Source organism: Larus michahellis, chromosome 2, assembly GCF_964199755.1.
Source record: "Larus michahellis chromosome 2, bLarMic1.1, whole genome shotgun sequence".
Taxonomy (NCBI): domain Eukaryota; kingdom Metazoa; phylum Chordata; class Aves; order Charadriiformes; family Laridae; genus Larus; species Larus michahellis.
The window spans coordinates 19,764,348-19,791,912 of NC_133897.1; the positions used below are offsets into that span (position 1 = coordinate 19,764,348).

At 38.8% G+C, this 27,565-nt stretch overlaps 2 protein-coding genes across 7 annotated transcripts in view; one reads left to right on the forward strand and one right to left on the reverse strand.

Annotated features, from left to right (window-relative positions):
* Positions 1-4,705: 4,705 nt before the first annotated feature.
* Positions 4,706-27,565, reverse strand: part of THNSL1 (threonine synthase like 1) — a 29,757-nt gene continuing 6,897 nt past the window's right edge. Inside the window, exons 1-3 of one of the 6 annotated variants that reach the window (XM_074574439.1) lie at positions 11,114-11,238; positions 8,195-8,274; positions 4,706-7,697 (exon numbers count right to left, since the gene is read on the reverse strand). In XM_074574439.1, the coding sequence (XP_074430540.1) occupies positions 5,409-7,637 (2,229 nt within the window). In that variant the 5' untranslated portion in view covers positions 7,638-7,697; positions 8,195-8,274; positions 11,114-11,238 and the 3' untranslated portion in view covers positions 4,706-5,408. Of the gene's footprint in view, positions 7,698-8,065; positions 8,144-8,194; positions 8,275-10,876; positions 11,239-25,988; positions 26,772-27,565 lie in introns of those variants that run through there. The other 5 variants (XM_074574437.1, XM_074574438.1, XM_074574436.1 and 2 more) reach the window with 5 other exon arrangements.
* On the forward strand, positions 11,355-26,026 carry ENKUR (enkurin, TRPC channel interacting protein). The gene is made up of 5 exons (XM_074574440.1): positions 11,355-11,674; positions 15,064-15,209; positions 18,386-18,612; positions 20,695-20,841; positions 24,712-26,026. The coding sequence occupies exons 1-5, from the start codon at positions 11,598-11,600 to the stop codon at positions 24,883-24,885; spliced, it is 771 nt and encodes a 256-aa protein (XP_074430541.1). The 5' UTR covers positions 11,355-11,597; the 3' UTR covers positions 24,886-26,026.

The following is a 27,565-nucleotide window of genomic DNA, read 5'->3' on the forward strand; positions in this document are numbered from 1 at the left end:
ACCATCTAACACATCATGACTAGGGAAACCTTTACCATTCTGTTACGCGCATTTATCTCTTCTTGTAACGTGTCCAACCTAAAATTGCTGGATCGCTCTTTCTCTGCTAGATGGAACAGACCTTTATTTTATTCAATTTTTGCTCCAAAGATGGTTCTGCTAGGCTAACTCTCCTTTGCTAAACTAAGTAGATTCTGCTTATTGAGTCTCTCATGCCAGTGCTTCTCTTTAATCCTTTTATTGCTCTCATGACTCTTTTCTGTCCAATTTTCCAGCATTACTGGAAATTGTGACTATTGGAGTTGGACATAACATTCTTCTAAAAGGTTACACCGAAGTCAATTATAGATAGCAATATTACTTCCCTGAAAGTATTTCCATTTCTAAACTTGAGGATCTCACTGGTCCTTTTGGCCACAAGGCATGCTAACAATCCATGTTTAGTTGAACATGCACATCATCTCCAGACACCGCTCAAAGTCAGCATTTCCTACAGCAAATTGTTCTGTTTGGTATGTCCTCAAGCCTCTGCTCCTAGAGACAAAGGTCCACTTTAGACCACAGTGAGATGCAGAGTATTTAAGTTTTGTGGCTTCTGGAGATTTTTTTAAGCCCCTGATCTTGAAACCATATTCCAAATGAACCAAAGTTGCTCTACAACTGTTAACACACAAAGAGATCATCCCTCCACTGAACTAAGCGTGAATAAGAGTAAACTGTCGGGAGATTTCCTTTTTCATATTAATTCCTCAGAATACGGACCTTCCACACAGTACCAGACAAGTCTGTGGTGCAACATAAACAGAGTATTTAGACATATGCTATTTTTGATGCGGGTTTATTTTTTTATATATACTTTCCTTCCAGGATGATGCAAATTAACCCACTAACATCTGTCAATCTCAGCAAAGTGAATTACTCTATCATTTACTATACACCTAACTTTCAAGTAAACACAAGACAGAACACGCCTTTCAAGATTTAAGAATATCGAATTCTGAAATCAATTATTTCAGTGGATTTTCTTTATATCACGTTGATGAAGATTTAAGAACATATTTGCAAAGAAAGTGCTACAGAGTGGATCCCACGGTATTTATTTAGAAAAAATATAGTGGATACAAATCACTAATGCATATTTCAGGCATGCCAAACATGATATACTTAATAACAATGTGTGTTCTTGATGCCCTTGAAAAGCAAAGTTGACCTCTTGAAAAAACAATCTTCCGTTTAGAGTCCCATCTGCTAAAATACTCCATCACCTCAAAAACATAAATAGCAATTCTTTCTAAATCATAAGATACTAAAACAGAACTGTCTTTTGAAGTCATCCCTAACTGCTCTATTCACCCTTTACCTCAAATCACTCTCTGTCACCCTGAGAAGCAGGACTGTGACTAAAGGCAAGTAATGAGCAGACAGTAAGTCTGTAAGCAAAACAAAGTGTTTTCCATATAAATATACTAATAAAGTGTAAATGTAGACATTACCTTTGTCCTTAGGTTTTTCATGTTGTATCAGTGTTCAGCAAAGATTTATCTATACAGAAGAATAATAGCTTAAGTAAAGCTATGCTATTACTCCAGGTCAACAAAGCCAGTGGAAATGTGTATATATGCAAGCTCACACTCTCTGTAAACCTGGCTTATGTTGATTTAGACAGCGACATCCTATTTTTAGGCAAATAGGAGCAAATTGTGTATACACCAAGCCTAAATGGCTTAAAGAATCCTGCTAATGATCACAATGTAGATTTGCTTTTGTGCATCATTAGCACAGCATTTTTGCCTGAAGAAGTTAATAGAAAATATTGCATGACAACAATCAGCGTGCACATCTGCAAAAGACAAAAAAGCAGCACTTGTGTCCGCTCTTAATCATTAATGCCCTTTGAACCTTTCATAATACTGATAGTGGGGAAAAAAAAGTGCAATAACAGCAGCACAATGTTTGCTGAACCACAGTATTTTGCTGACTGACATTGAGAAAACCTGGGCTGGGAAGGAGGAAGAATTGCTTCCCTCACTAGCCTATCCCCCTGCAGCCAGCTACAGCGAGTACACTGGACATATTTTCTGTTTCACCCCTCCAGGCCCAGCAGGACAAGGCAAGCCAGAAGATTGCACGTTACAGCTACCACAACATGGCACCAGCACTTGGTCACAAATACTGTGTACATTCAGGATCACAACACTACTGCAGGCATTTTACAGTGCCCATAACTAGAATCCACAAGCAGATGTGGCACACAAAAATAGTTCACTGAAGTTATAAGAAAGTCCAAAAATGAATTCATTTTTTTTTTTAGAAATGAGTAAATACTGTATTGTAAAAGCCTTTAGACATTCTGAGAAATGTACTAATACCATATATGTTCTTTAACCACTGCCTTTATACATCTTAAGTCCACACTGAAAGCCCATAACTAAGTATTACTGCTCTTTTTTTTTTACTTATGCAATTCATATCAACTGGAAATCGTAACTACAAATTTTACTAATACTTCCTGCTTCAAACCAAGCTTACTGCCATGAACTTTGAAATATTGAGCGTCATACCAAAATAAATTCTATGTTAGTTTAGTTCTGACTCTTTTATCTAATAATCAGATAACTCAAGGTAGGATGTTGGCTTCCAACCTGATCTTGTTTACAATCTCAGCTTTTCTTTTAGGTACTTTCTGTGAAAACAAGCTCTTCTTTGTAGACATTTCTATAAAGTAACAGTGTGTGACAAATTGCCCTATGATGTCAAATGGCATTAAGCCCTACAGACCCAGGTACTGCAGGATTTCCCTAGAGTCCTTATGCTGAAACCAATTCCCATTCCAGTAATTCAATCCAGGCAGTTGGGTTTCTTTGGGGTTGTTTGCTTGTTTAGGATTTTTTTGTGGGTTTTTTTTGGTTTTTGTTTTTGTTTTTTTTTTGTTTTGTTTTGTTTTGTTTGGTTTTTTTTAAGATTTGGAATCCTGATTTTGTACTGAGCACATCCAGAGAAAGCAATGTATTTTTTTTCCACTTGGAACTACTGCGAGAATCAGAAACATACAGAAACACAAGGTGGATGCATACGTACCAGCTACACAAATAATGCTTCTCCTTTGGCAATATGATTATGCAACTTTTTCTTACAGAACTTAGACTATTTTTTTTAATTACATATTTATGGTCTTTCTCACATTGTGTGTAGAAAATGATGAGAATTCCTCTGCCCAATGAGGAATGGCTGAGCGAGTTAGGTCTTTTCACCCTGGAGGAGAGGAGGCCTCAGAGGGCACCTCATCAGTTTTCCAGTACTTAAATGGTTGCCAGAAGAGGATGGACGCTCTCTCTTCACAAGGAGTCACATGAAGACAAGAAGGGTAAATAGGTATGAATTGCACGAGAAGTTTCATCTGGATATAAGAAAGAAATTTTTCAGAGTGAGAACACTCAATCGCTGGAATAACCTCCCCAGGGATGTGGTAGAGTCCCCATTGCTGGAGGTTGTTAAGATGTGACTGGGCAGGGTGCTAGATAATCTCATCTAGGCTCAATATCACACAAAAGGTTGGACCAAATGTTTTGACATCCCTTACAACATGGGCTGTTATATGATTCTGTGAAAACAAAAATAAAAATATTATTTTCCAAAGTTGGTGCAGAAACAGTGAATGAGGACTGAGCGGAGAAAAGAACTAGAAAGGTCCTAAAAAGGCATCCAAGAATGGCAGAATCTAAAAATGCTATTGTGTTACACCTTTGTCATCACCTACATTTAATTCTATTGTAGAATGTATTCACTGTGGCAAACACACATCATGCTTGGGTCTTTTACCTTACACTAGAAGAAAAAATTTTTTAAAATAGTTTGCTAGATGGTGTCTTCTTTACCTCTAATGTGGCAAAACGTAGAAGCAGACACACAGAGGAAGCTGGGAGATATGGCAACAGTTCAAAGCTCCAAATAAGTCCTGACATCTAGGAGATGTTGCCTCTCAAGGAGGGAAAAAATATTACCAATTACCACCTCTCTTGCCAATACTTTCCCTATTTGAATCTTGGTGGGAACCACAACCTCCCATACCTATACATCCTCACATCTGATGACTCTTAGCTCTTTACCTGTAACTGCACACCATTTCTCTTAGTGTGAAATGTAGTTATATTTTGCTCCCTTGCCAAATATAATTACAGTTAGCAGAATAAATTTGTCCATAATCACACGATTTCCTATGGCAACCTGCTCTATTTTTTTCTGATGCAAAAAAACAATAAAGAGCCTGTCATTAGCAAAAACAGATTGCTAACATAGGTCTATTTTAGGTTAAATAATGAATACCTCTGATGCTATCACATTTTCCAGACACTGGGATTCATCTTTCACTCTCCTTGATGAGATGCCAAGCACTTTGTGAAGCTTCTTTCTTATATTAATTCATGCAAAGTAGGAACAGAATAGAATGTAAAGGAAATTAGTTTAAGAAAAACATGAAAACAGAAGTAATTAGACCCAGAAAGCAATATGACCTCTAAGATAAACCTTATATTCTAAAAAGTTAGAATGCAAGAAATAAATGTAAATAAATGGTGGTCTGGTTCATATTTAAGGAAACTGCTGCTACTACTAGCAAATTCTTCTATAGCATTTAAAAAGGATTCTAAAGTTGAAAGTTTAAATAGAAAACATCTAGGAAAAAGACTACAACACACTGGAGGAAGAGTCACATTTCAAAAATTATTAAAAATACCAAATTAAGGATTCTATTTTATACAGGAAAATATCTAGGAGGAAAAAACGCCTGAAAAACAAAATAACCGGATTTTTTACACAAATGCTGGCCTCACAATACATAAAAAACATTATACAAGAAGATAACACCAAATTGAATGGTTCAATGATTAACAACACAAGTATACTTGAATCTTTGTAGTGAAATCAACCCTCATTAGTAACATACTAACATCATTACAATGTCTTATTATGTTTCAGTGCTCTAAGTGAAGAGAGTTAAAGTTTAACTAATCACCCACTGACCAAATGATCACATCATCCTTGCAGCAAAACAAGAGCTAATAGTTTCAGAAAGGTCAGACTTCATTATCTTCCTCCTTCCATGGGGAACACTTCAGGCTTGTGAAGGAGATGGCACCGCCGAGGAAAGGCGGCACTACTGCTGTCTCTACTATCTATGACCTGCAAAAAAGTATTCCAGTCTTTTATACTCTCAATTCACAACCTTTCACCACTACTAGAAATCTCACGCACGTTACTTACAAATACTGTTGAAAACTTGATAATTGAGTATAAAACTGTGGATATTATGCTGTGGACTGGACACAGGCCAGATGAATCATGACTTTATTAAAGCATGCAGCCTGTTACGAAGGCATCTCAATTGACACAGTGGACCTCTGATCAGTCGCTCAGAAAACTTTCATAAAATGATTTTGAATTAAGGTTTCTATACGGGACATCAGCATACTCATATCAGCAGCACAGACTTGGTGATCATCATTCCCTTTCCTTTTCAGGGTCTCTAATAGGCCCCAGTGGACTGGAGGCAGAGGGCTGTAAGAACTCAGCAAGTGAAGCTGACTTAATGGATTCTGTTTTATTTCTGCAATCCTCAAGGCCCTCAAGATAGCAGGTGCAAACTTAGAATAATGAGCTGTGGATGAAATAATAATTGGGCAAGTTCTATCTTGTAATCTATCTGCAACTACTTTAGCAACAGCTGTGTGTGTATCCAAAATATATCCTGTAGTACTGTACACAGAGTGAATGGCAGCTAGACAGTCCTCCTCAGAGCACCATCCAGCCACCAAGTCCTGCTGAAGCTTTTCAAGTAGATCTTTCCGCAGCTGGAAGTGGCCCTGATTTTCCAGCTGGTTATATAATTGTGTCACCAGTTGTCCATCCTCATTAGCAATCAGGTGCAAGTATCGCTCAAGATTGGAGGACTTCAAAATATCTACTGCTGGTGAAAAAGTGGGAATTAATTTTCTTCCCCTCAAATCATAAACACCTGTTCTTATGAAGTCAGTCAAAACATTGTTTTCATTGGAAGCACAAATACATTTTCTAATAGGAATTCCCATCATTTTAGCATACAAAGCAGCTAATATGTTGCCAAAGTTTCCTGTAGGAATGCAAACATCTACAGGGCTTCCAAAAGGAATAATATCTTGATGAACAAGATCAAGGTATGCAGAGGCATGATAAACTATCTGAGGAAGCAGTCGTGCCCAGTTTATGGAGTTTGCCGCAGCTAAAGCTGTTCCATATTCTACTGTAAGAAAGCCAGTATAATCAGAATTAGTAAAGATTTGCTTTATAGCTGTCTGGCAAAAATCAAAATCAGATTTGACGCCTACTGACCAGGCATTTTCTTTCTGACAGCCAATCATCTGTGATTTTTGAATTGGGCTTACTCCATCCTCAGGAAAAAAATTCATCACAGCAATTCTCTGTTTGTCAGTGTCATGGAGACGACTAAAGCCATCTAGGACAGCACTCCCTGTGTCACCAGAAGTAGCTACCAGAACCAAGTAATTGCAGCTTCTGGGAATGCAGTATGCAAATATATGCGGCACCATCTGTAATGCAAAATCTTTAAATGATGCTGTTGGTCCATGAAATAACTCAAGGAGAAACTGATTGCCCACCAGATGCCTAACTGGGGCTATTTTAGAACAAGTAAAGTTTTCTCCATAAGCAGTTCCAATAATTTCTGCCAGCTTAGAAGCAGGAATATCAGCAGGATGTATGCATCTTTCTAGTATCACCTGGGCTCTTTCAATGTAAGTTGCTTCTATAAGGCTTTGCCATTCTCCAGCAGTGAATTCTGGAAGTCCTCTCTCAGGAACAAAGAGTCCTCCATCAGGGGCTAAACCCTCAGTAACAACATCACTGAAATATTTGTGAGAGTCTTTTTCCATACTCCTTCCAGACCTACTAGACCTAGTTGAAATGAAAGTTTCCAGTTCTGAGTTTTGGTATCTCTTCACAGCATCAAGTACCCTTTCTGCTACAACCTCTGGTGCAATATCCCCTCCACAAAGAACACGGATGTCATACCACCTTTTGTAGAACTGCTTCCTGAACTGAAGTATGTCCTTGAGAGAAATACCAGGAGACTGTCCCACGATGCGATCCACTTTCATTGATTTCAGCCTGCTCATAATGACTGCTGTGGGCACATCCAGATATACAACTATTCCATTTTTCTTCATATGCTGCATGCCAGCAGCATGCATTGGATTGGACCCAGTAAGGGAAATGACACTTCCAGATGCTGAAAACTTCAACAGGGCTTTTCCTTCCTCCTCTAAAAATTGCTCATTACCAACATCCTGCAGTTTTTCTGACACACTCATGTTCCAGGTTGTTTCAAGGACATCATCGTCTATGTCTATGACAGGGCAATCTAGTTTCTGACCTACTATTCTCCCGATTGTTGTTTTCCCAGCACCCGGAGGTCCCATCAAGATAATATTTTTGTTTCCAACAAGAGAATGGCTTGAGAACCATGACTTCCATATCTGTGCAAATGCAGCAGGTCTTGAAAGCATCAGTTTTAAACACATGCTAGAAAGACTGTTTTGGGCTATTTGCCTTAAAGGCCGGTACTGAACAATGTGAAACATCTTCATCTGCTGGGTTGTTTTGTTGCCTTTTTTTTTTTTTCCAAGCCAACTTGACAAGCCACTTAACTGTTTCAAAAAGAAAAAAAAACACTAATTAGTCCTTCAGCAAGCATCTAGGAAAAACACCTAAAGGATATGAAATTCATAACAACAAGAATTCAAACATAAATCCAGTTATGACTTCATCAGTGCCAGGGAAGTATTTTTCAGAATAAGACTCATTCCCTTCTCCTGCATAGCTCCAGCTCACTTCCACTGACATATCCAACTTCAAACAGTCCATGTCCTCAGGGTAAACAGAGACATCCAACCATAACCCTACAATACTATTTGCAAATAATATTGTTTATAGGAATTCAAAACCAATTAGTTTTTTTCTCTAGTAGATTTACTTTTAAGTACACATGTACGAATAAGAAGATTAACTGAATTACCTTCTTGTAGTCAAAGTGTTAACAAAACACGCATTTTCCCAGCTTCCCAAGATGCCTTTGATTTCTTATATCATCTTTCTGAAAAAAATAAATGCAAGACTGACTTAAATACACAGAAAACTCACAGACCTGTGCAACAGCAAGGCTGGAAGAGTTGCATCCAATTCTCTTCTGAAGCGAGCTATTTAAGAAGAACTCCTATAACAGAACTGCATTAAGCATAGTTTGTGTGAAGTAAGAGAGAGAGAAACACGTCATGAAGACACTCTACCCTCAAAAAAAAAAAAATCACTAGGAAAATTGGATCTCCAACAAAGATTCTAAGTAAGAGACTCTCAACATGGTATTTTGTTTGCTTAGAGAAAGCAACACCAGTATCAGCACAAACTGCAGCACAGGATTTGTGCGTATTTAGGGCAAAGGGGGAAGAACTCTCAAAATGAAGGGACAAGGAGATGGCAGAAATCAGCACAAATTTACACAGAAAATCCCTACAAAGTCATTTTTCATTTTACGTAGGCAAACAACTATCACTTTGCTGTTGTTACTTATTCATTGTTCATGACTAAAAATGCTTAAAGGAAAGCAACACTGAACTTCCTTTTAGGAAATTAGTGAGATTTTTGATGTAAATATACAACTTGGTGCTTACTCATAAATTCTAAAAAAATAATTTTTTATATATATATATTTGCCATATATATAAAATCAGCATTTTTTAGAAATTATTATTTTTAGTTGCCACAGTATGTAGTATAAAGAGATGGCTGACTAAGCTGCAGGTTGTATTTATTTTTTTTGTCCTGGCACTGTAACACGTAACCAAAATGGTAATCAGCGATTTCTAATAACTACATTTTAAAGACTCAATCTAGCTGCTAGCACCCCAGCATTTGCTTTGCCATGTTTATTAAAAGATTTACGTTTATATACTAACTACTTTTACCAGTGAAGAAAATTTTAATGAGAAAGTCTTTCCCCACATTAATCAAGACAGACTAAATAGAACTATTAAAGGAATTCACTATAGAGTAAGTTTCCAAATCCTTCAATTGTTCAGTGCCCTTTCTCCAGATGCTCTCCAATGCAACAGCCTTTTTATCACTGTGGAAAGCAGAAGGCAGCCTGGAATTGCAGTAGAAGGCAGTTGAGCACCAAACAGGAACTGCATCATCTTCCAAAGACCTACTCGTGATTAACCTGTGTTTACAGTTGTCACACCAGTCCTTTAAAGACCCTGCTGTTCCCCAAGGGAGTGCATAATATCAAATGACTTCAGAGACACAGGTCACAAACTTCAAAAATGACACAGAAGCTCAAGTTTTGTAAGAGCAACCTACAAAAACAAAGACTCTTCCAGATGCTCCTTGCTCTAGATACTGCTCTATGTTCCTCAATCTGTCTTTGCACTCTACTTCCTTTACCAAACTATTAGTGTACGTTACAAAGTCACAGTACTTCTAATAATTTACAGCTTTGCATTTGCTCACTTCTGCGTGGAGAGATGAGCTTGCAAACAGTTAAGTCTCTGTGTCTGCACCCAGTGCTGTGACATGATGAACACGCTGTAATTACAAGGCATAGATCAGAGTGAAGATGGGCATATCCTACTGCATAGCTTTTTTTCTCAATCCTTGTAAAGTATAAGGGAATCACCCTGTGTAGATGCATTATAAGTTTTTTGTAGTAGTTATTAAAAAGAAAAAACAATCTGCAAGGACTAATTGTAATATTCAGAATCACTATACAGCTGTACTGCAACAGTAACGCATTCTAGCTCTGTAAGTATATATTCACTAGAGGGCCAGAAAGAGATCTTTGTGTTAAACTTCCAGATGTAAATAAGTTACATCCAGGATTAAAAAGAATAATTAGAGACAATATTTTAGTGATTTTATTTCTTGGACATAAGAATCACTTTAAGCGGTATGTGTGAACTAAGGGAGTACAGGCCAAGCACAGTGGCCTGCCTATCATGTCGAGTTGCACTGCAGATTCATTTGGGGTGCAGTCACTTGGTATGCACCACACAGCTGCTGGATGCAACATCTGGACTGCTTTATGAATCTAGGCCATGCGTATTGTTTGAAATCAACTTAGTTGCAAGGAATTCCTTTATGCAGCTACTCAGTTCAGCCTATTACAGTGTAATCCAATTTGGCACCCACATAACAAGCTTGCAACCACTGAATGCGACCTGTTTCTCTTAAATCGCTTCTTGTTCAACTGGCAAAACTTTACTGCAAAAACAATTCAAATTAGACTTTACGACTAGCAGAGTTTACCAGACTAGTTAGAACACCAAGCCATCCAACTTTAGTTATAAACCCCATGCCAAAAAGGTGGGGGTTGGGTTTTGGTTTTTTTTTTGAAGCAGAGCTTACCCCTATACCTCCAATGAAATTTTAAGTTTTGACAATACAGCTCGACGCTTTGCTTAGACTGCTGACACCACCTCCGCATCATCAGCAATTACCCGCAGCTTTAACCACCACTGGATGACAGCAGTTCTGGTGAAAACTGTACTTTCATAGTGGTATAGACACAAAGCTTGCAACAACATAACCTATGCTTAAAATTCAGCACCCAAACAAGTCAGTGGCAGTTTGCAGCTGTCAAAGACCTCGAGGTGGGTCGAGGCTGACAATTACCATATTTCGAAACTGTTAACACAGGGCAACTTCCAGTTGACTTTTCACGGAGCTTTTATGCAGACAGAGAAAAATTTAAAAATCCCAAAGTAAACCATTCAACCTCAGCCTCCTCACTATCATCCCACAGACCACGACCCTGCAGAGGTTCCCGCCTCACCGTTTCGACGCCCAGAAAGTGTCAAAGGGCGGGGGGGAGGAGGTGGGGGGGGCCGGGCCGGGCCAACGCGGCACCACAGAGCCGGGTCGGTCGCACCCTCCCGGCCAACGCAGACCCAGACTCCCGCCTCCCCTCAGGAACGGCGGCGGCGGCCCTGCCTTGTCCCCGCGCCTCAGACCGGCTCGAACCGGTTCCCCTCGCCCTCAGGCTCCACCCGGGCGCCGCGCGCGCACCTACCGGCGGGGGCGGGGACAGCTGCCACCGGTGCCGCGGCGCGACCCACGCGCCACCCCCGCCCTCCCCACCGCGCACGCGCGGCCACCTGCCCGCCCCGCCCCTATCGCGACTCCGCCCACAGCCGCGACACAGCGCAGGCAAACCGCCCGCCGCCAAGTGCGCCTGCGCGGCTCCGCGCCCTGCGTGGCTCCACCGCGCCTGCGCTGCCGCGCCCTGGCCCGAGCCGGGGGCCGTAGGCTCCGCCCCCTCATGGCGGTGTTACCCAGCAACGGGTTCCCCTGGTAACCGCGGAGACAACAGTGTGCCGGCCTGCCGCGGCGGCGGCCTGTGGGGGTGGCCGGACGCAGCCGTTCGCTGGAGCGGGCCGAGGGCCAGGAGGGAGGAAAGGCGAGGTTCCCGCAGCGAGGTGGGCGGCTTCCCCGCCTCCAGGGCCCTTCAGTGAGGTGGGCGGCTTCCCCCGCCCCCAGGGCTCCTCGGCCGGAGGATGCCGGCGCAGCGCGCCCATGAGAGCATCCATAACCTGCCCCCCCTGGAGGAGAAGCAGCCTGTCAAACCTCCCAGGTACGTGGGTGTGACAGCACCGCTTGCTGACACGGTGACTGGTTCTGGCAAGGTAATGCCTCTTGCGGGTAACAGGTATTAAAAAAAACATCTAGTTTTTGCGTAGTTATTGCTCCTCCTAATGAGTCACTACCTAACATCTGAGGGTTTGCAGCCTGCTCCGTGAGCTGATGATTCAGTTTGGTATCTTAAATGCCAGCATGTTCATTGACAAAGAACTTACAAACACTCTCTCCACCCAGAGGAATTACGTGACGTTTCTGTTATTTGCACTTATAACAATTTTTCAGTGAGCAGCTGATTAGCTGGAGGTTTTTTACATTTTTCTCAGTGCCACACTTCCCTTCTTTTCATGTGTCAGGTGTGTCTTCTGACATTTTTTCTTTTGCTTCTCTTTCTCACCCCTTACCTTAAAAACATTAAAAATGCCTTTTGCCCCCCTGGTATTAATTTCTTTGAGAGTTTTTATAAAGTTCTGATTTGATAATTATGCAAACATATGTTGGTTTTTCAGTTCCTTATTATTTTATATGAAAGAAAACTGTTACAGTTTGCATTTTCAGTAAAAAGTTAACATAGGTCATAACTCAATAGCTTTAAAATGAGTAAAAATATCAGTGACACTCCTTAGAACAAAGATAGTTATCCCTTTTTGGGTAAAAAGTTTCAGATTGGTGAGATTCCTAGTTCTGAACCTTTTCCATGTAAAAATAGATACTACATCTTTTTTTGTTTCCAGTATGAATGGAAGATACTTTTGACCAACAGAGGAAAGTGAAATGACAATATGGCAAGGCATACAGCACACTAAATCCATTCTGTCTTAATATCATTCAAGGATTTGGATACTGCATGACCATCAGGTTCAGTTTAGGCAAGGGATTCCTCAGGTTGGATGCAATCTGACTAAATCCCCTTCTGATCTCGTTGCCGTCTGTTGTCACCCCACTTCCTGCTTTGGTTCGCAATGTGCCAAATATCCAGCTGGTACAACAGTGTTGAACTTGGTTAGTAGCATGATCTGACCAGTTCTAACTAATGCATACAAAATCTAGGGTCTTTTTTTTTTTCAAATGAGATCATACATACTTCACTCTCAACTGACCAGGTACTACTCATGAAACCAAGGCAAGCATCCTCATTTTCCCCAACTTCGATGTCCCAAGATAACACCTAAGGAATAGTAACTGTCTTCTTACATATGCGTTGTCTTTTCTACCCCTTGCCACGTGACAAATGGATTAAGATTCTCAAGTCCCCCATAACCATGTTTTCTTCCTTGCAGCCCTCTCTAACCCTATTGTTATTGATGTATGACAGCATTTAGCCACTTTCTTGGCCTGAAAAGTCACTGAAAAGGTACAACTGCCAAAAATTTGAACAATTTGTCCAAAGGAATGCCTCTAGATGTCTACAAAAGACATTTTTACCTTATGCCAACATGCAATAAACTCAATACCTACTCATTCACTTTCTCATTCGAAGACTGTGTGAACCCTACTAGGTCAAACTCCCCATAAAGTCATTGCCTTTCTCTACTGTGTGGCTACAATGCCACTCCTAGCAAATGGTGAGGAACGCAATTATTTATCAATGCTTGTGCCTATGTCTATAGCTGTTTGCCATGAATTAAAAAATAACAGAAAAAAATAAATAAAACCTTGTTCCTTATAATTAGAGGTATTTCTGGAATAATATATAATCTTATGTACATAATCTTCTTTCTGATTTTGGAGACCAAATCTCCAGAAGACAAAATAACTCCACATTTTTAATGAAGTCCTCTTCCATATTCTAGTGTTATGATCAAGTACAAATACATTATCAGACATTTGCAGCTGACATACAAAAGCTTTTATCAGTGTTGCTACTATGAATCCCATTCACTGGCCCAGCATTACATCATTTCATATTTCAGTATCTCCATAAAATACGTTGCATTGTGTCTAATTTTTCTGTTCTTTTTTTCCTTACCTGAAAACATGGTGTATAGTTTTTTCATAAACACATTTTTTTCTGTGAAAGAAGAGTACAACTGTTCATCAGCTTTTGTCTACCATAAATTAATATGACATGATTCCTAAAGATGGACAGATTTAAAAGGTACAATGAGGTAGCCTTACCTTCAGGAGCAGGGAGTTCTGCTCCCTCAGGAAAACATCTGTGACAGCTCAGTCCTCCAGATAGAGGCAAGGCTCTCCTAATCAGCTAATGATCAGCATTTGTCTTTTTTTGGAGAACGTGTTTACATAGTTTTGATTAAAGCAGAAGTTACAGTGCCATATGCAACATTACACCAAAACAGCAGTGTTTGCATACCATGTACATACAGCTTTTTGTGTCTGAGCTCTTACTGATTTTCACATCGGCTGTTTCAGTTAGTGCCAAAACCAGCACTGATTACAATAGTTTAGGGTCATAATTTGATCTGTGGAATGTAAGAAATATACAGTGTACTGTGCTATTTCAGAGCAGTCATCCGTCTCATCTAATCTCTTATAACGGTCTGTAACAGATGATCGAACAGGGCCACTGTGACAATGATACAATGGACAGTAATAAGACAAACTGATGATCGAGGACATTCTGTCCAACCCTCGACTACAGTTGACATGTTTTCTGAAGCATGAGGTTTTACATACCTCTAAAATATGTTTCATCCCATAGGATGAAGCAGTGACTGTTCTCATAATCAATATAGATCTTATCTTTTTTTAAGCCAACTGAGCTTTTCCTTAAATGTGTTTGGTTGCTGTGTAAGGCCCTACAAAATGGCTTCTGACACAGCCAGCACATTTGCATCCTTGTCACACTACAAACTTTCAAATATTGAAAACCTGGTAAAGTAAGTTCATGATTACTATTTTCCTGTAGATGCACAACAGCTGCATAGTTTGGATGCATTTTTGAACACAACAAATAGACACATTAAAAAAATTTTTCAAAACGAGTTAATTAAAAAATAAAGACCAAAGTGTGTAACACACAACCTCATAGAAGTAATGAACTCATGCAAGCAATACTCAAAGCTGTTTATTTCCAAAATTTAGGGTTTATTGAGTTTCAAAATGTCTATGTTCAGTATTTATATAAACAGTGCGTACAGGAACCATTTCCCAAAGCGTGATAGTACTGACCTTGGAGACACAAGAGAAGAAGGAAAAAGCAAGCTAACTTGAGAATCAGAAAAACCACTTGTCAGTGCAGTGCTGGGCTTAGCCTTAGTATGGAGTTTGTATGAATTACAGCCCTTATTTGGGAGAGATTACAAAACAAAATAGCTTAGGCTTTTGGCATGAACTACTGCAAAAAATGTATATTCTTTGAAGAAGTATTTATAATAATTTTCTGATATTTATCTTCTTTATGGCTATTTTTTAATGTCTAAGGTATATATCCACATTTAGACCAGCCGTGAAATGTGAAGCAGAGAAAAATAAAGCTCAGTGGAAAACTATGGGACCAGCAAAAGTTGCAGTGCCATCTCCAAAAAAATTCCTGCAGAAACATTCAAAGGAACCCAAGCTACCAGCAAGTAAGTGTAGACATGACATTTATGAAATCTGCTGTATTTTTTTTAATTTTAAAATTTATATTAATGTTGAAAATAACAGTTATGGAGAATCACATTTTTAAAAAATTTAGTCATTTTTGTATGCTGAGGCAGTTTCCATTGTTCCTTCTATAGTGTCTATGATACCAAAATTATTTCTCTATTTTAAGAAAACGTTTCTTATTTATTGCATAAAATACTGAAACAAGCAACAAGGAGATTCTATATGTGATTAGAAAATACAGTAAGTATTTACTGTCATGTGGTACAAACCCAGCTGAAATATAAAGAAAAATTATCTCTGTTTTGGCTGCAGCTATTCAGATGTTGAAGATGTGTCGATGGTATGTCCTATCCTACTGATATTTCAATTTGTAATTATATAGTTTAGAGTTGTACACCATTCTTTTCTGCAACTGATCATTAATATTAAAGTAAATAATATGAATGGGGGTATTAAAAGTGAACTAATTGTTTTTAATGCTTGAAGAGATATGAGAAATGTATGTGTGCCTTTCTTGATGTTATAAGCAACATGCAGCTTTTCTCTTCAGCACTCATTGTTGGCTCTTAATCCCATAGCATTAAATTGGCTAGCAGTGTTCAAAGCATAGGATTTTTTTGAGAGCTGCATGTCACATAAATAAGAAATTTGGAATATTTTGTTGCAAAATGCATCCTATCTTTGGGCACAAACCATAATTCTGGGTATAAGGAGTTGACAGTTCTAATGTTCAGCCTCATGGCTGGCTCTGCAAAGGTGAAGTGACCTTCTTAGTGCTGCTGGAGTTCTAAGTACGCTGCTGTCAGAATTGGTAATTGAGTTCTAAAGTTTGAGCTTGAAATTGTTTTTAGCCTGGTAAAATAGAAAAGCTTAACGTACAGTTTAAAAAAAAAAAAGCTGTCTAAGAGAAGGTAGGAGTCTAACACCCAAATTTGCGTGGCACATGCAAATGGCTTTAGCACTGCAAATACAAGCTGTCCCAGGAGGCTTTGAAGGCTTAATGCCTCAGGCAATATGGATTATTAGAACCTTAAAGTAAGCTTTGATCCCAGAGGTCCTGTAGGCATCCTGGGTCATTTTCGAATAAAGCCTTCACTTTTTCAGGAAATCTGAATAGCATTCAGTATACTGGAATGTAATACTGCTTGACATCTGAACATGAATGCTTCCAAGCTCCAGACCTTGTTAAATTACCACACTGGTGGCTTAGATGGGCATAGGAAAGAAGGTTGATTCACAAATAATTTGGAGTAGTCTGTAAGATCCCTTTTAAATACTTGTATTATAAAATTACTGTTATCTACTTCAAATTTGCTATATATTGAGATACAGCACTCTGACTCATTTTTCTCAGACAAGCAGCTCACAATATTTCTAGTTCAACTTGTTGATTCAGGGCTTCATAACAGCAATATGTGCTTTGGTGTTTGCATTTGGAGTCAATGTACCGGAGCCTATGGTACATCATAGCTTCGATCCAGACTAGTAATTTCATTGCCATGATTAGATCCTAACAGATCTTGAGAAGGAACTGTATCATTAACTCAGAAAGTTATTGTACCTGTGTTGGATGGAATTACATCCTTACCTCAGAGAAGTTACACTGCTTAATCACCTCTTTTAAAGCGTGGCACTTTCATCATTTGGAATTTAACTACAGTTATCAGTTGTCTAAATGGAATTCTGGCATTGTGTTTGTGGTATCTGTGCCACCTTCAAAACTGGGTTTGATCCAACTATTTAAAAATTAGATTGCAAGGACAGAACAGAAAGACTGAAATTTTTTCCCTCAAGTATGGAATAGTGTCATTCTTTTAGAGTCTGATTACTCACCACTTCCTTACAAAAAGATGTGTTTCTTAACCTTCAGCTGAATCTTATTGTGTTACTGGACTCTGGCATTCATTTTAACCAAGCTCGGTTGCTGGCTCCAGAAGAAGTGAGGGCTCCCAAAACAGCAAGTGTACACCAGTGTACTGCAGATAAGGGTGAGCCAGGGCTCACTGAGAAGCTGCAGAGATATTGTTTCCAAAAGGACATCCTAAGAGAAACAGACATTTAAGTCTGTGTGTCCTACAGTACTAAGTTATGGCAAGCTATCAGGTTGTAAACCAAAACCCAGGAAAGCACTCGTTCATGGTGTCAGTATCAGGAAACCAGGTGTTGTAGGAATGAGCTCTGTCACATGTGACTTTACACTTATTTTCTGCCAAAGAAGAACATGAACTCAGACAACCTGAATCAAATCATTATCTCTGATAATGACTGTGAGTTTGAATTATATTTAGTGGGAAATATGGTGGGAGATGAACTGTCTTTCATCACTCACCTGAAGCCAGACTACTCAGGAGATGACTGACTTTCTGTTGGTGCCTTGGAGCAAAGATTACACTAAAAAGGAAGAGTTTCTATAGTGTCTGGAGAAAGGATCATGAGAAGATGTTTATGAGTGTTAGGGAGCAGCAAGAGCGGGGCTTTTCCCTAAGGGTAGGTGAGGCAGAAATTGAGGGCACTCCCAATGCAGGCTGGGCAACAACCTCACCAGCAGAGTGCAGTCCCACCACACCAAAGGCAGGCAAGCAGAACAGGTGGTGATGAAAACGTGTCCTATCAGTAGCCTAGTGACCATCATGAAAGATGGGATAATGGGCCAAGCCCATCCACTGGTTCCACACAGCTCTTGAGGAACAGGACTAGGGGCAGGCATGGCTAAGACAGCCACCGACAGCCCAGGGCTGAGCTGAAATGGGGTTACCGAGCCTAAGGGTGTGGGGTGGATGCCCCAGGTGAGGCTGCGCAGGGCCATTAAAGCCTAAGGACCTTGACAACAAGCATCTGTAGTAAATGAAGTTTTGATTGCATTTGAAAGAAGTCCCGTATTACTGCAGTTAAGAGGAAATGAGTGGCTTTTTATATGGCAAACCCATCTAAAGCAACATAGTATTTCCTAGGTTATGGAACTTCTGTTATGCTAAATAAGCATAATCATTTTCATTATAGTACATTCCCAGTCAATTCTTTCATTGTAGATGCAGTTGGCTTCTATTTTTGTGTAATTTTGTACATAATTTTTCCCTTTTGAAAAATGTGATAACATCAAATTGCAAAGCTCTTCATGGTTATTGCTGAGAATGTTTACATGCTCAATTCACAGGAAAAAAAGAACAGGATAGTAAGAAACTGCCTGCGTTATCAGTGCCACGGAGGACAGATCACCCAGTTATGGGAATTCAGAGTAAAAAGAATTTTATAAATACAAATGCAGTTGCTGCTATCACGGTATTGCCTAAAAAGCCTCAACCTATTTATGTTGATAGAAGACAGGGAGATAAATATCTGCTTGAAACTTCAGGCCTTGTTCCAAAATATATTAAAAAAAAGGTAAGTTTTATTAAATTATAGTGCCAATACTAGTAGCAATACCTATTTTAAGTTCTCTATTGCATTCTCCTATGAAATCTTTGTGATACTTTGTCCTGGTTCCGGTGGGGATAGGGTTAACTTTTCCTGGTATTCCATGCCATGTGAGCCACGCCCACCCTGAGCTGCCGGGGGAGGGGGCAGGAAGTTGCTGCTTAAAAGCGGGCTGGGGCGTCCCGGGTCTGGCCCGTCGGCGAGTGGCGGGGAGCGGCGGTTCCGTAATCGCGTTTGTATATTCCCCTATCCGTGTTGTTGTTGTTGTTTGCCTGTTCCCTTTGCTGTTCTGTTAAACTGCCTTTGTCCCAACCCAAGAGTCTTGCCTTTTCTTACGATCCTTCCTGTATTAGGAAGGCACGTGCGAGCGGCACGTGGTTCTTTGTTGCCATCTGAGGCTAAACCACGACATACTTTTTGAGATGTTTAGATACCACTGTTGCTTGTGGTAGTCCTTTGAAATTTATCAAGGAGAAATCACTGGCAGTAGAGTTGTGCCTTGTCTTTGCTCTATATTCACTTGCCTATGCTGTCGTCAAAAAATTGGCAGAATGATGCTCCTAAAGCAATGACATTTGTGTTGCATTGGAAACCCACAGGGTATCTAATAGGGAGACAAATGGAGTTCTGTGGTGAATGAATGTTGTCTCTTTAGGAAAGACAGGCAGGGAAGAAGAGAAGGGGTTGCCCTTTGGATGAAGGAGCTATTGAAATGTATGGAGCTCTTGTGTAGCATTGGCAACAGGCTGATTGAGCTTGTGGGTCAGGATCAGAGGAAAGGCCAGTAAGTGTCAAAAGCATGTTTGACAACACAATGGGATGGAAGCAATCCAAAAAGTTTCCTGGAGCGTGTCAGCAGCAGCTTCTTAACACAGATGGTGGACAAGCCAACTAGTGGTCATGCTCTTCTGGTTCTGCTACTTACAAATGAGAAAGAACTGGTCAGAGGTGTGATAATCAATAGTAGTCTTGGTTGCACAGGCCATGAAGTAGTTAAAGATCCCTTCCTCAGGAAGGCAGGTAGTGGTGTGCAGACCCAGTACTTCAGGAGAGCAAACATCAGCTTATTCAAGGAACTAGTAGGTAGGACCCTGTGGAAGACAACTCTGATAAGCAAAAGAGCTTGAGAGAGCTGACATGCCTTTAAGGACAACCTCCTCCAAGCACAAGAACAGTCCATTCCACTACTCAGGAAAACAAGATGTATCAGGAGCCTGGCTTATCTAAACAGGTAACTCATGGCAGACCATTATGCAGAGAGGCATAATGACTTAACTCATGACAGAGAAAATGCGAAAAAGTGAACCTGCAGCCCTTGCAGTACCTTTGCATGGCTAAACGTATATATAAATAGTGCTAGTCATAGTGCTACCAATGCTAAAAGATTTGTGAATCATTTAGCATTTGGTAGAGAGAAGGAAGACTCTGGTACCTTCTGGCAGAGCTAGAGAGGTTTCATTTTACAAAGGATAAGGCAAAATAGATGTGTTCCCCCAAATACATTTGGGATAGTCAGAAATTATTTTTCCTCCCAGAAATACAGTTCTGCCACATCCAGTATAGGATAGTTTATCATTCCTAACTGGTCCAATTTTTGTGTATGTGTTGACACTATTCACTCTCCTCTGTGGCATGCAATGCTCAGCAAAAATCAGGATACAGGAAGACCTTTTAAAGAAAGTATCTAAGGAATGTGTTTCAGAACATAGAATCTGACATCATATAAAAATTTAAAATAGCTTGCTATCATTAAGAGGTTTCAAACACCTCACTCGACCATCAGTTCTTATAAATAGACATTTTGGTTTCTGGATTCTGTTGTCTTCCAAGGTTGCAAAAGGAAATTGAAGGGAATTGTGTATACGTTTTGCTCAGGCTACAATCATGTTTGATACTTCTAAGGACACAGTGATTTAAGATTTTATTGCTCACTGGCACAAAATTCCATTTTCAAGCTGTCTTTGCGAATATAATATACTATGGATGACGGGTATGTCTTTGTTTCCTTCTTAAAAGCACGTATAAGAAACTTCTTCCTTACCCTTCTAGGATTACGGTGTTACACCAAAATATATAACACGGAGAAATGAAGAAGTGAAGAGAGCTCAGAAAGAATATGAGGACAGTATATTGGAGCATCTCAAGAAAAGAGCTATGAAACGGCTATCTGATGAAGAAAGGAGAAGTCTTCTGCAGGTGCATATTTAGATTTAGTGTAATTAGTAACATGTACAAAAGATTAATAAGGTAGTGTAAGTCCATATAAATAATAAAAGTATACTAGATTTTTTACTACTTTTTCACTAGATGGAGCTGTAGAACAATTGTAAACTGAACTGAAGGGAGCTGGTCTAGCTACAGTTTCAGTCCAGTTTTACAATACTTCAATTCTGTTAGATTCCTATCCCCCTTAATGACTTGGAATTTCAGTGAAACTTCAAAGAAATGCAGAAAATTATTTATATGGATTTAGTGACAGTTCTGACTCTCCACTTCTGAATCATGGAAAAATACAAATTGGTTTGGGGTTTTTTTTCCTGATGCATAATATTGCCACTTTTATTGGCAGTTTCTATCTTCACATTGTGACCTCACTGACTAAAGCATAAGGCCATGCTTTAAAATGTGGCAAACCAGAGTTAAATTGCAATATATTCGTAGAACTATGACTGGAAAAAATTATATTTTGTCAAGCTCTTTCGGATCCTGTCTTTAATACAGTTTTTATTGCACAAGATTTTCTAAAGAGAAATAATACCATAAAAGAAGTGGAAAAAAGACATTTTAAAAGTACATCCAATCCTTGAACTGTAATTTCTCATGACCACATTTTAGCCAAAACTCCTATGAAAATGAGGCTTACATTACAGTGATATCTGTTTATCAGCCTGTTCCTTAATAACTTGATCTTAGCAGCCCCCTGAAACAAATTAGCAGATGGATGGACATCTCAAAGACGCTAAATTCCTACCAAAAAGCCAGCAGAATATCTAGAGAGAAAACACAGTGTCTAACTCACTTGCAAAGATTAACTGGTTAATCAGCAAGATCCAAAATAGCTAGCACAATGGTGTGTCTCTTGCCTATGCAGCAAGCTAGGAATGAGTATGGGAGAGGAGAGGGTATTGCATTGACAGCCATATAAAGAACATAATAGCAAAAGTGAAGATTAAGATATTTTTATGGTGGGAAAGGCATGGGACAAGCTGATGGTCCAGCAAGTTATCTATGCAGCAAAAAGATATGTGCAAAAAGGCATGTGACTTCAGCTGCTCACAATTCTGCATTTAGTTTGATTAAAATTATGTTCTGTATTTTTAAAATACAAGAGCACACTGAAATATTTTTTTAATTAAAAAGTTTTAAGATTATTTTTGTTGACTCAATATTTTCTTTTATTTTTTTTTTAAAAGTTTGCTCTTTCATGGGCCAATTTACTCATACAGTTGTATTGTCAGGAGGAATTAGTGTCCCCAGGGTATATGGCTTCTACCCAGTGCTCAGCTGCAGACATATGGGAATTCCTGCCTTTTAAAATAATTAACATTGCTAGTGAACACATGCATGCTAACTGATTTGAAAGAATATGTGGCAATAGATGTCTGCGAACAAAATCAAGCCTCATGAACTTACAAAAATAAAGGGAAATAATTTGTGCCAACATTTTTTTTTAACTTTCTCCTTTAGGCTTACTTTGGTTGGGATTTTATGAGAATAAAAGAGTATGTTGATAAATGCAGTACATATTTCTCACTGATCCGACATGTATTAGAATTCCTTATATAGAGTTAGATACCCTCTCAGTTTGTGATCTAGCCCATAGCAATAGGGCTCAGCATATTACATTGCTGTGGGGGAGATTTTTACACAGGGAGTCACGATCTGCTTTTGATCTCTCCATTCTGTAGGGATAGAGTAAATTGTGATGAGTGCATGCTCTAACGTGTTTTAAAACTCATTGTTTTCAATGATTTCCAAATCATTTTTTACTAATGTACACAAAGAAGAATTATTTGAAAGAAGCTACGAATGACTATTCTATAAAAGTTTTGGAAATACTGCATTTATTTTCATGACTATATATTTGTGAACTATACCTGACGCCTGGTAGAGCTTTATTTAAGTACTTTACAGCCTTGGATTGCAAAGACAAGTAGCATTACAAGACAGTAAATAAATAAGCTTGTTGCTCTTTGTTTCACATGTTGAGGTAGGGTTTTTGAATTTGTGTAGATATTTGTATATGAAGATTGTTGGAATAACCTTTATGGACAACACTTAGTTGCTTAATATGAATATGCAAAAAGCACGAATTGCTATGCAATGAATACACTGCTTTGAATCAGTAAAATATTAGTTCATATTAAAAAGTGTGTCAGTCTGGGAGAAAAGGTGCTTGACAATAGTGGAGAAGAAGGACATGAGGTTGGAAATCACAATGTGCCATAAAATTAGTATGTCAGATTAATCCAATTTTAGTTATGGAGGAGAACTGAAAACTTTAGTTCCCAAGAGAGTTACTTCAGTTCTTCATTTTTTAAGATACTTTGTGGTCTCCCCTAAGGAAACAGAACTGAGAGCCGGAAACATTTTGGAAAAGTGTTTTCTCACTGATAGCCATATTGTATTATTTACTGATTGCTGCATGAGTTTCTTGTAGCAGGTGTGATTATTAAGTTCACCCATATAGTTTTCATGAGGACATTTGGTGCACTGAATAAACTCTACTAAATCCTCATACATGCATGTATAGGATGTTTAGATTTTTATTATCCTCTTGAGGAGAGAAAGTAAGAGCAGTTGTTGCAGTAATTGTGAGGATGTAAAGGATTTTTCTACCACAGTCTGGTTCCATTCAACATATATTGGTGGATAAAAATTTGTCTCTAACGTTGAATTAGCAGGTTTATCAGTACATTTCAGATAATTGCAAAGAGTTTTTTGAGGCAGGGTTCTAGTCTTGGGCTTTTATGATATGGAAGATATGGTTCACTTTGTCTAGTAAGGTAATTCTTTGCATAGCAGCATTCAAGAGAGGTGGCAGTTATTGAAATTATTGTTGATAGGGTCAGTGACAGCTAGGGATTTTAGACCACATGATAAATAAGTTGCCTATAGATGTTACCGTAAATGTAGATTAGGAAGGGAATGCAGTTATTCAGAATTTCTTCCAAGTAGTTCAAGTAGTTAAAATATGTTTAAAGAACAGTTTGGTCTCCATGGTCTGAGCAAAGTCTCAATTACCAAACATGAAGCTGGTGGTGAGATGATCTGAGACTGCCATTGAATTTTGGCTGAAGTTCCAAGTATTGGTACTCTTGTGATTACTTAAGGTAGGTAACACCACTGTGTGTGACATGGCGATATCTGTGGTAGCCAGGTAGTTTATGGGGAAGGGATTTCCGTAGTGCAGTTTGTAAGACATTTCCTGTTGCATTTTGGACAAAAGAAGGCTGAGTGATATGAGTTTTGAGGCAGCTTTTATGAATCCTAGTAGTTCCTCAGTGAGCATACTAGAATTAGATACAATGGAGCAATGAAAGTTGCCTATTTGTAGATCACTGAAAGCATAGAAAGTCTCTTATATAGAATAAGGAAGAGTCACTCTTTATTTACCTTACGCAGTTTTTCTTGAAGGTACTGAGGAGTGGAAATGAAGTGTACAGGCTTCCTTGAGTTCCTGGTAGGCTATGATTGACATAATTTTTTCAGTTTAGCATTTCTGTGGCTCGTCCTTCATTGGCTAATTTAATTACTATTTTGTTGCCTCTTAAAGACGGTAATTTTTTCTCTCCAAGGCACCAAGTTTTTTAAAGACCACTCTTTATACTGCATCAGGATGAGTCAAAATTATTTCTGTTGCAACTAATTAGACTTTGAAGCATTTAATCAATTTAGTCCTATACGATGTTTAAACATTATCCATATATTTAATTATTATTTTAACATTGCAGTGACACTTATCAAATGCAATATTAACCAAAACCCCTAAGTACTTTATGTGCAAATTATTCTTAACTGAAGTAAGTTTTTCTCATATATTTGCTTTTCATGTAATGGCACTAGGGGCTGAAGAAGAACTGGGAGGAAGTGTATCGTGACTTTCAGCGTCTTTCGGTAGAAATAGACACCATACCCAAGAAGTTATATAAAGAAAAGCTGGAATTGCAGATGAAACAACTGGAGCATGACATAGAAGTAATTGAGAAGCACAAAGTTATCTACATTGCAAATGAGTAAGGACTGTTTTTCAGATATTGCCTCTCTCCTCCTTTTCTTTTTTTCTATCCCTACATCTCCAAGAACCACCCCCCTAAATTCTCAGAAGAAATTGACACCACCAACTATTCTGAAGGAAATATTTAACTAATATAAGTACATAGCTTCTTAGAAAAGTTGTTACATATAGCCGTCATCTGTTTTGAAATAAAATTCTTAATTAAACTTTGAGTATAAAACCATTAATTTAATCTATTATTCTGTGTAATTTTTATTAACTACTTAGATTTCTATAAATGTCATACAAAAAGCATGAAAAATACTGTTTCATATGTTTCGAGCACTTCTTTCCTTGCATAGCCAAAACAAAGTGAAATAACTGGCTGCTGAAGACAGCTCGGTAAACATAACTTCAGGGTGGGATGGTTTCTGGACTAGTTATTAAAGAGCTGTTGTGCTTTACTTGAAAGCTTGAGCAATTGTATTTCTAAGCAGCTTGGCTTCTGTGTACTCTCTTTTTTATTACCAAAACCAATTTTTATAGTGGAAGCCCATAATAATATAGACTTCACACAATTCATATACTACATGTAGCTTGCTGTGTTTATGTACAAATAATTCTGTAATACTATAGTAAATCTCCAACCAAAGTAGAAAAATGTGTTTCGATTGCTATTATGTGTGTAGCGTCAGAATGAAAGCAATATCCCACATAGCATGTGAGTCAAGACCTAGGCAGGAATTATATCATCACATTATACTGCAAGTATTTGCCTAAAAAGAAAAATTGTTTTTCTTTCCTGCTGCTTAACCTTTGCTTCAGAACACAGCTTTTTCTGTATGGTATCAATCATTACCACCAGCAGCTGTTGTGACATCATAGTATCTGACAGCAGCAGAGGATGCTCCCCTCTGATACATGTGAATAGCTTCTGTCACCCTATGTGGAGGTTATAACTCCTTCCCTCTACTTTGGTGTGTATTCCACGCAACCTACCAACACTTCTTGATTATGGAAAAAACATATTGTAATGAAAACCATTGAAAATACACACAGAAGGATAACATTCTTACCCTTTAACTCTCTCTGGGAAGTCTGACAAAATAAATTTACAGAATCCAAAGAATGTAAGAATAACTCTGTATTTAGATTTTGAAGAAATGCCAATAACTGAAGGTGTCATGTTCATGAATCAACTATACCATCAGTATAACTAAAGCAAAAAGGTGAGTAAACTCAATTGTTCTGATGGAATTGTTCCTTCATAAAAGATACTAGATATAAACAGAGGCAAGTCTGTCCACAAGCTAAAAGGTAGCATTAGCAGTTGAAGCGTTGTCTAAATTCACTGGTCTGTTACTGATAACCAATGAAATAATAAGAAAATCATCAAAATGCTTCTAGTACTTCATAATTATTTTATCAAGCTGGCATTTTCAAATGGTGCATGTTAATTGGGTAACCATCACAAAACACCTGCTAAATGGGGTATGAATGCTCTATTGGTCAGTAAGAGTTATGTTGCCACAAACTGAAACTATTTCCTGTTGGAAGTTATGCATGACAAAACTGTGTATCTATTTTTTAAAAATAGCAACATGAAATTATGATAAATATCTCACTGGCTCTTCTTCAGAATGAAACTATTTATATCCAGGAAGGAAGGGATCAGATATGGCATCATCACAAACACAGGGAGTTCCTGATTGTATGGCTCCGATAGAGCTGCCTCCAGCGTGCATCGGGTCTGACAGGAGCATATGGGCTCCATGTGGCTGGTCTCAAGGCATGGTGGTTTCTTGGGCTCCGAGTGCATTCCTGGGGACTAAGTCTGGGACAGTTCCTCAAAATCTTCCTTGCAGAGGGGTAACCTCACCCCCCTGATGAAACAGTAAGGGGCAAAATTCTGTGGGAGAAATAATATGGGAGAAATTCCTCACTGATTTCATTTCCCTTAGTTTCTGTATGTGGGTATTATAGGAGGGCACGTTCTAGCCCTTTGTCTATTTTTGTGAAAAATTGGCACCACAAATCTAAAATCTAGCCCTTTCACTGGTACATGTTTCAGGGAAAACAACATATCTGAACATTTCAGCCCTGATGAAGGCAGACATCTTTCAGATAAGAAAACTTCACATATATGCAGATCAATGGGAGTCCCGTATAAATGTTACTCCTAGTCAATGCTTTCATCTTCGGCTTTATGATGCCTGTAATACTAATAATATAATTACAGGAGAGACAGGTGGCAAAACCTATTATTAAGGTTGCCTGACATTTCCCATAGCCAGGGAAGCCAGGTGCTGAGCTCTGCAGCTGATGGGGACCACCCGCTCCAGTAACAAGAGGCGTATTGAGGAGGGAGGACTGGCCATTTCTCCCCATGAGTGGACATCCGAGGGAGTAATGTATACTTGACTGCTGAATGCCTAGATTGTAATTTTATTTTATTTTTCATTCTGCCTTGATCTTGCTCCAGCTCCTTTTTGTTATGCAATGTTATGTAAACAAAATGTGAGCAAATTCAGGGCTTTTGTCCTCCAGGCTAAGCAGTGGCATTACAGTAGGAATCCAAAGTGAGAGGAGTTTCTTGTTTGTGTTTTTTCTTTACTGTTTAAAGGGTGCTGAGATATGTGACTGCCATTTCACCAAGTTATAAAAAATATACTTAATTTTTTTTCTAGACTGTACCTCTAACAA

What these genes read in the sequence shown, in the direction of transcription:
- ENKUR (XM_074574440.1), top strand. Translation starts at nt 11,598, where the DNA reads ATGCCGGCGCAGCGCGCCCATGAGAGCATCCATAACCTGCCCCCCCTG. An exon ending in GGAACCCAAGCTACCAGCAA is followed by an intron (nt 15,210 to 18,385) that starts GTAAGTGTAGAC and finishes CTCAATTCACAG; the next exon opens with GAAAAAAAGAACAGGATAGT. An exon ending in AAAGGAGAAGTCTTCTGCAG is followed by an intron (nt 20,842 to 24,711) that starts GTGCATATTTAG and finishes TAATGGCACTAG; the next exon opens with GGGCTGAAGAAGAACTGGGA.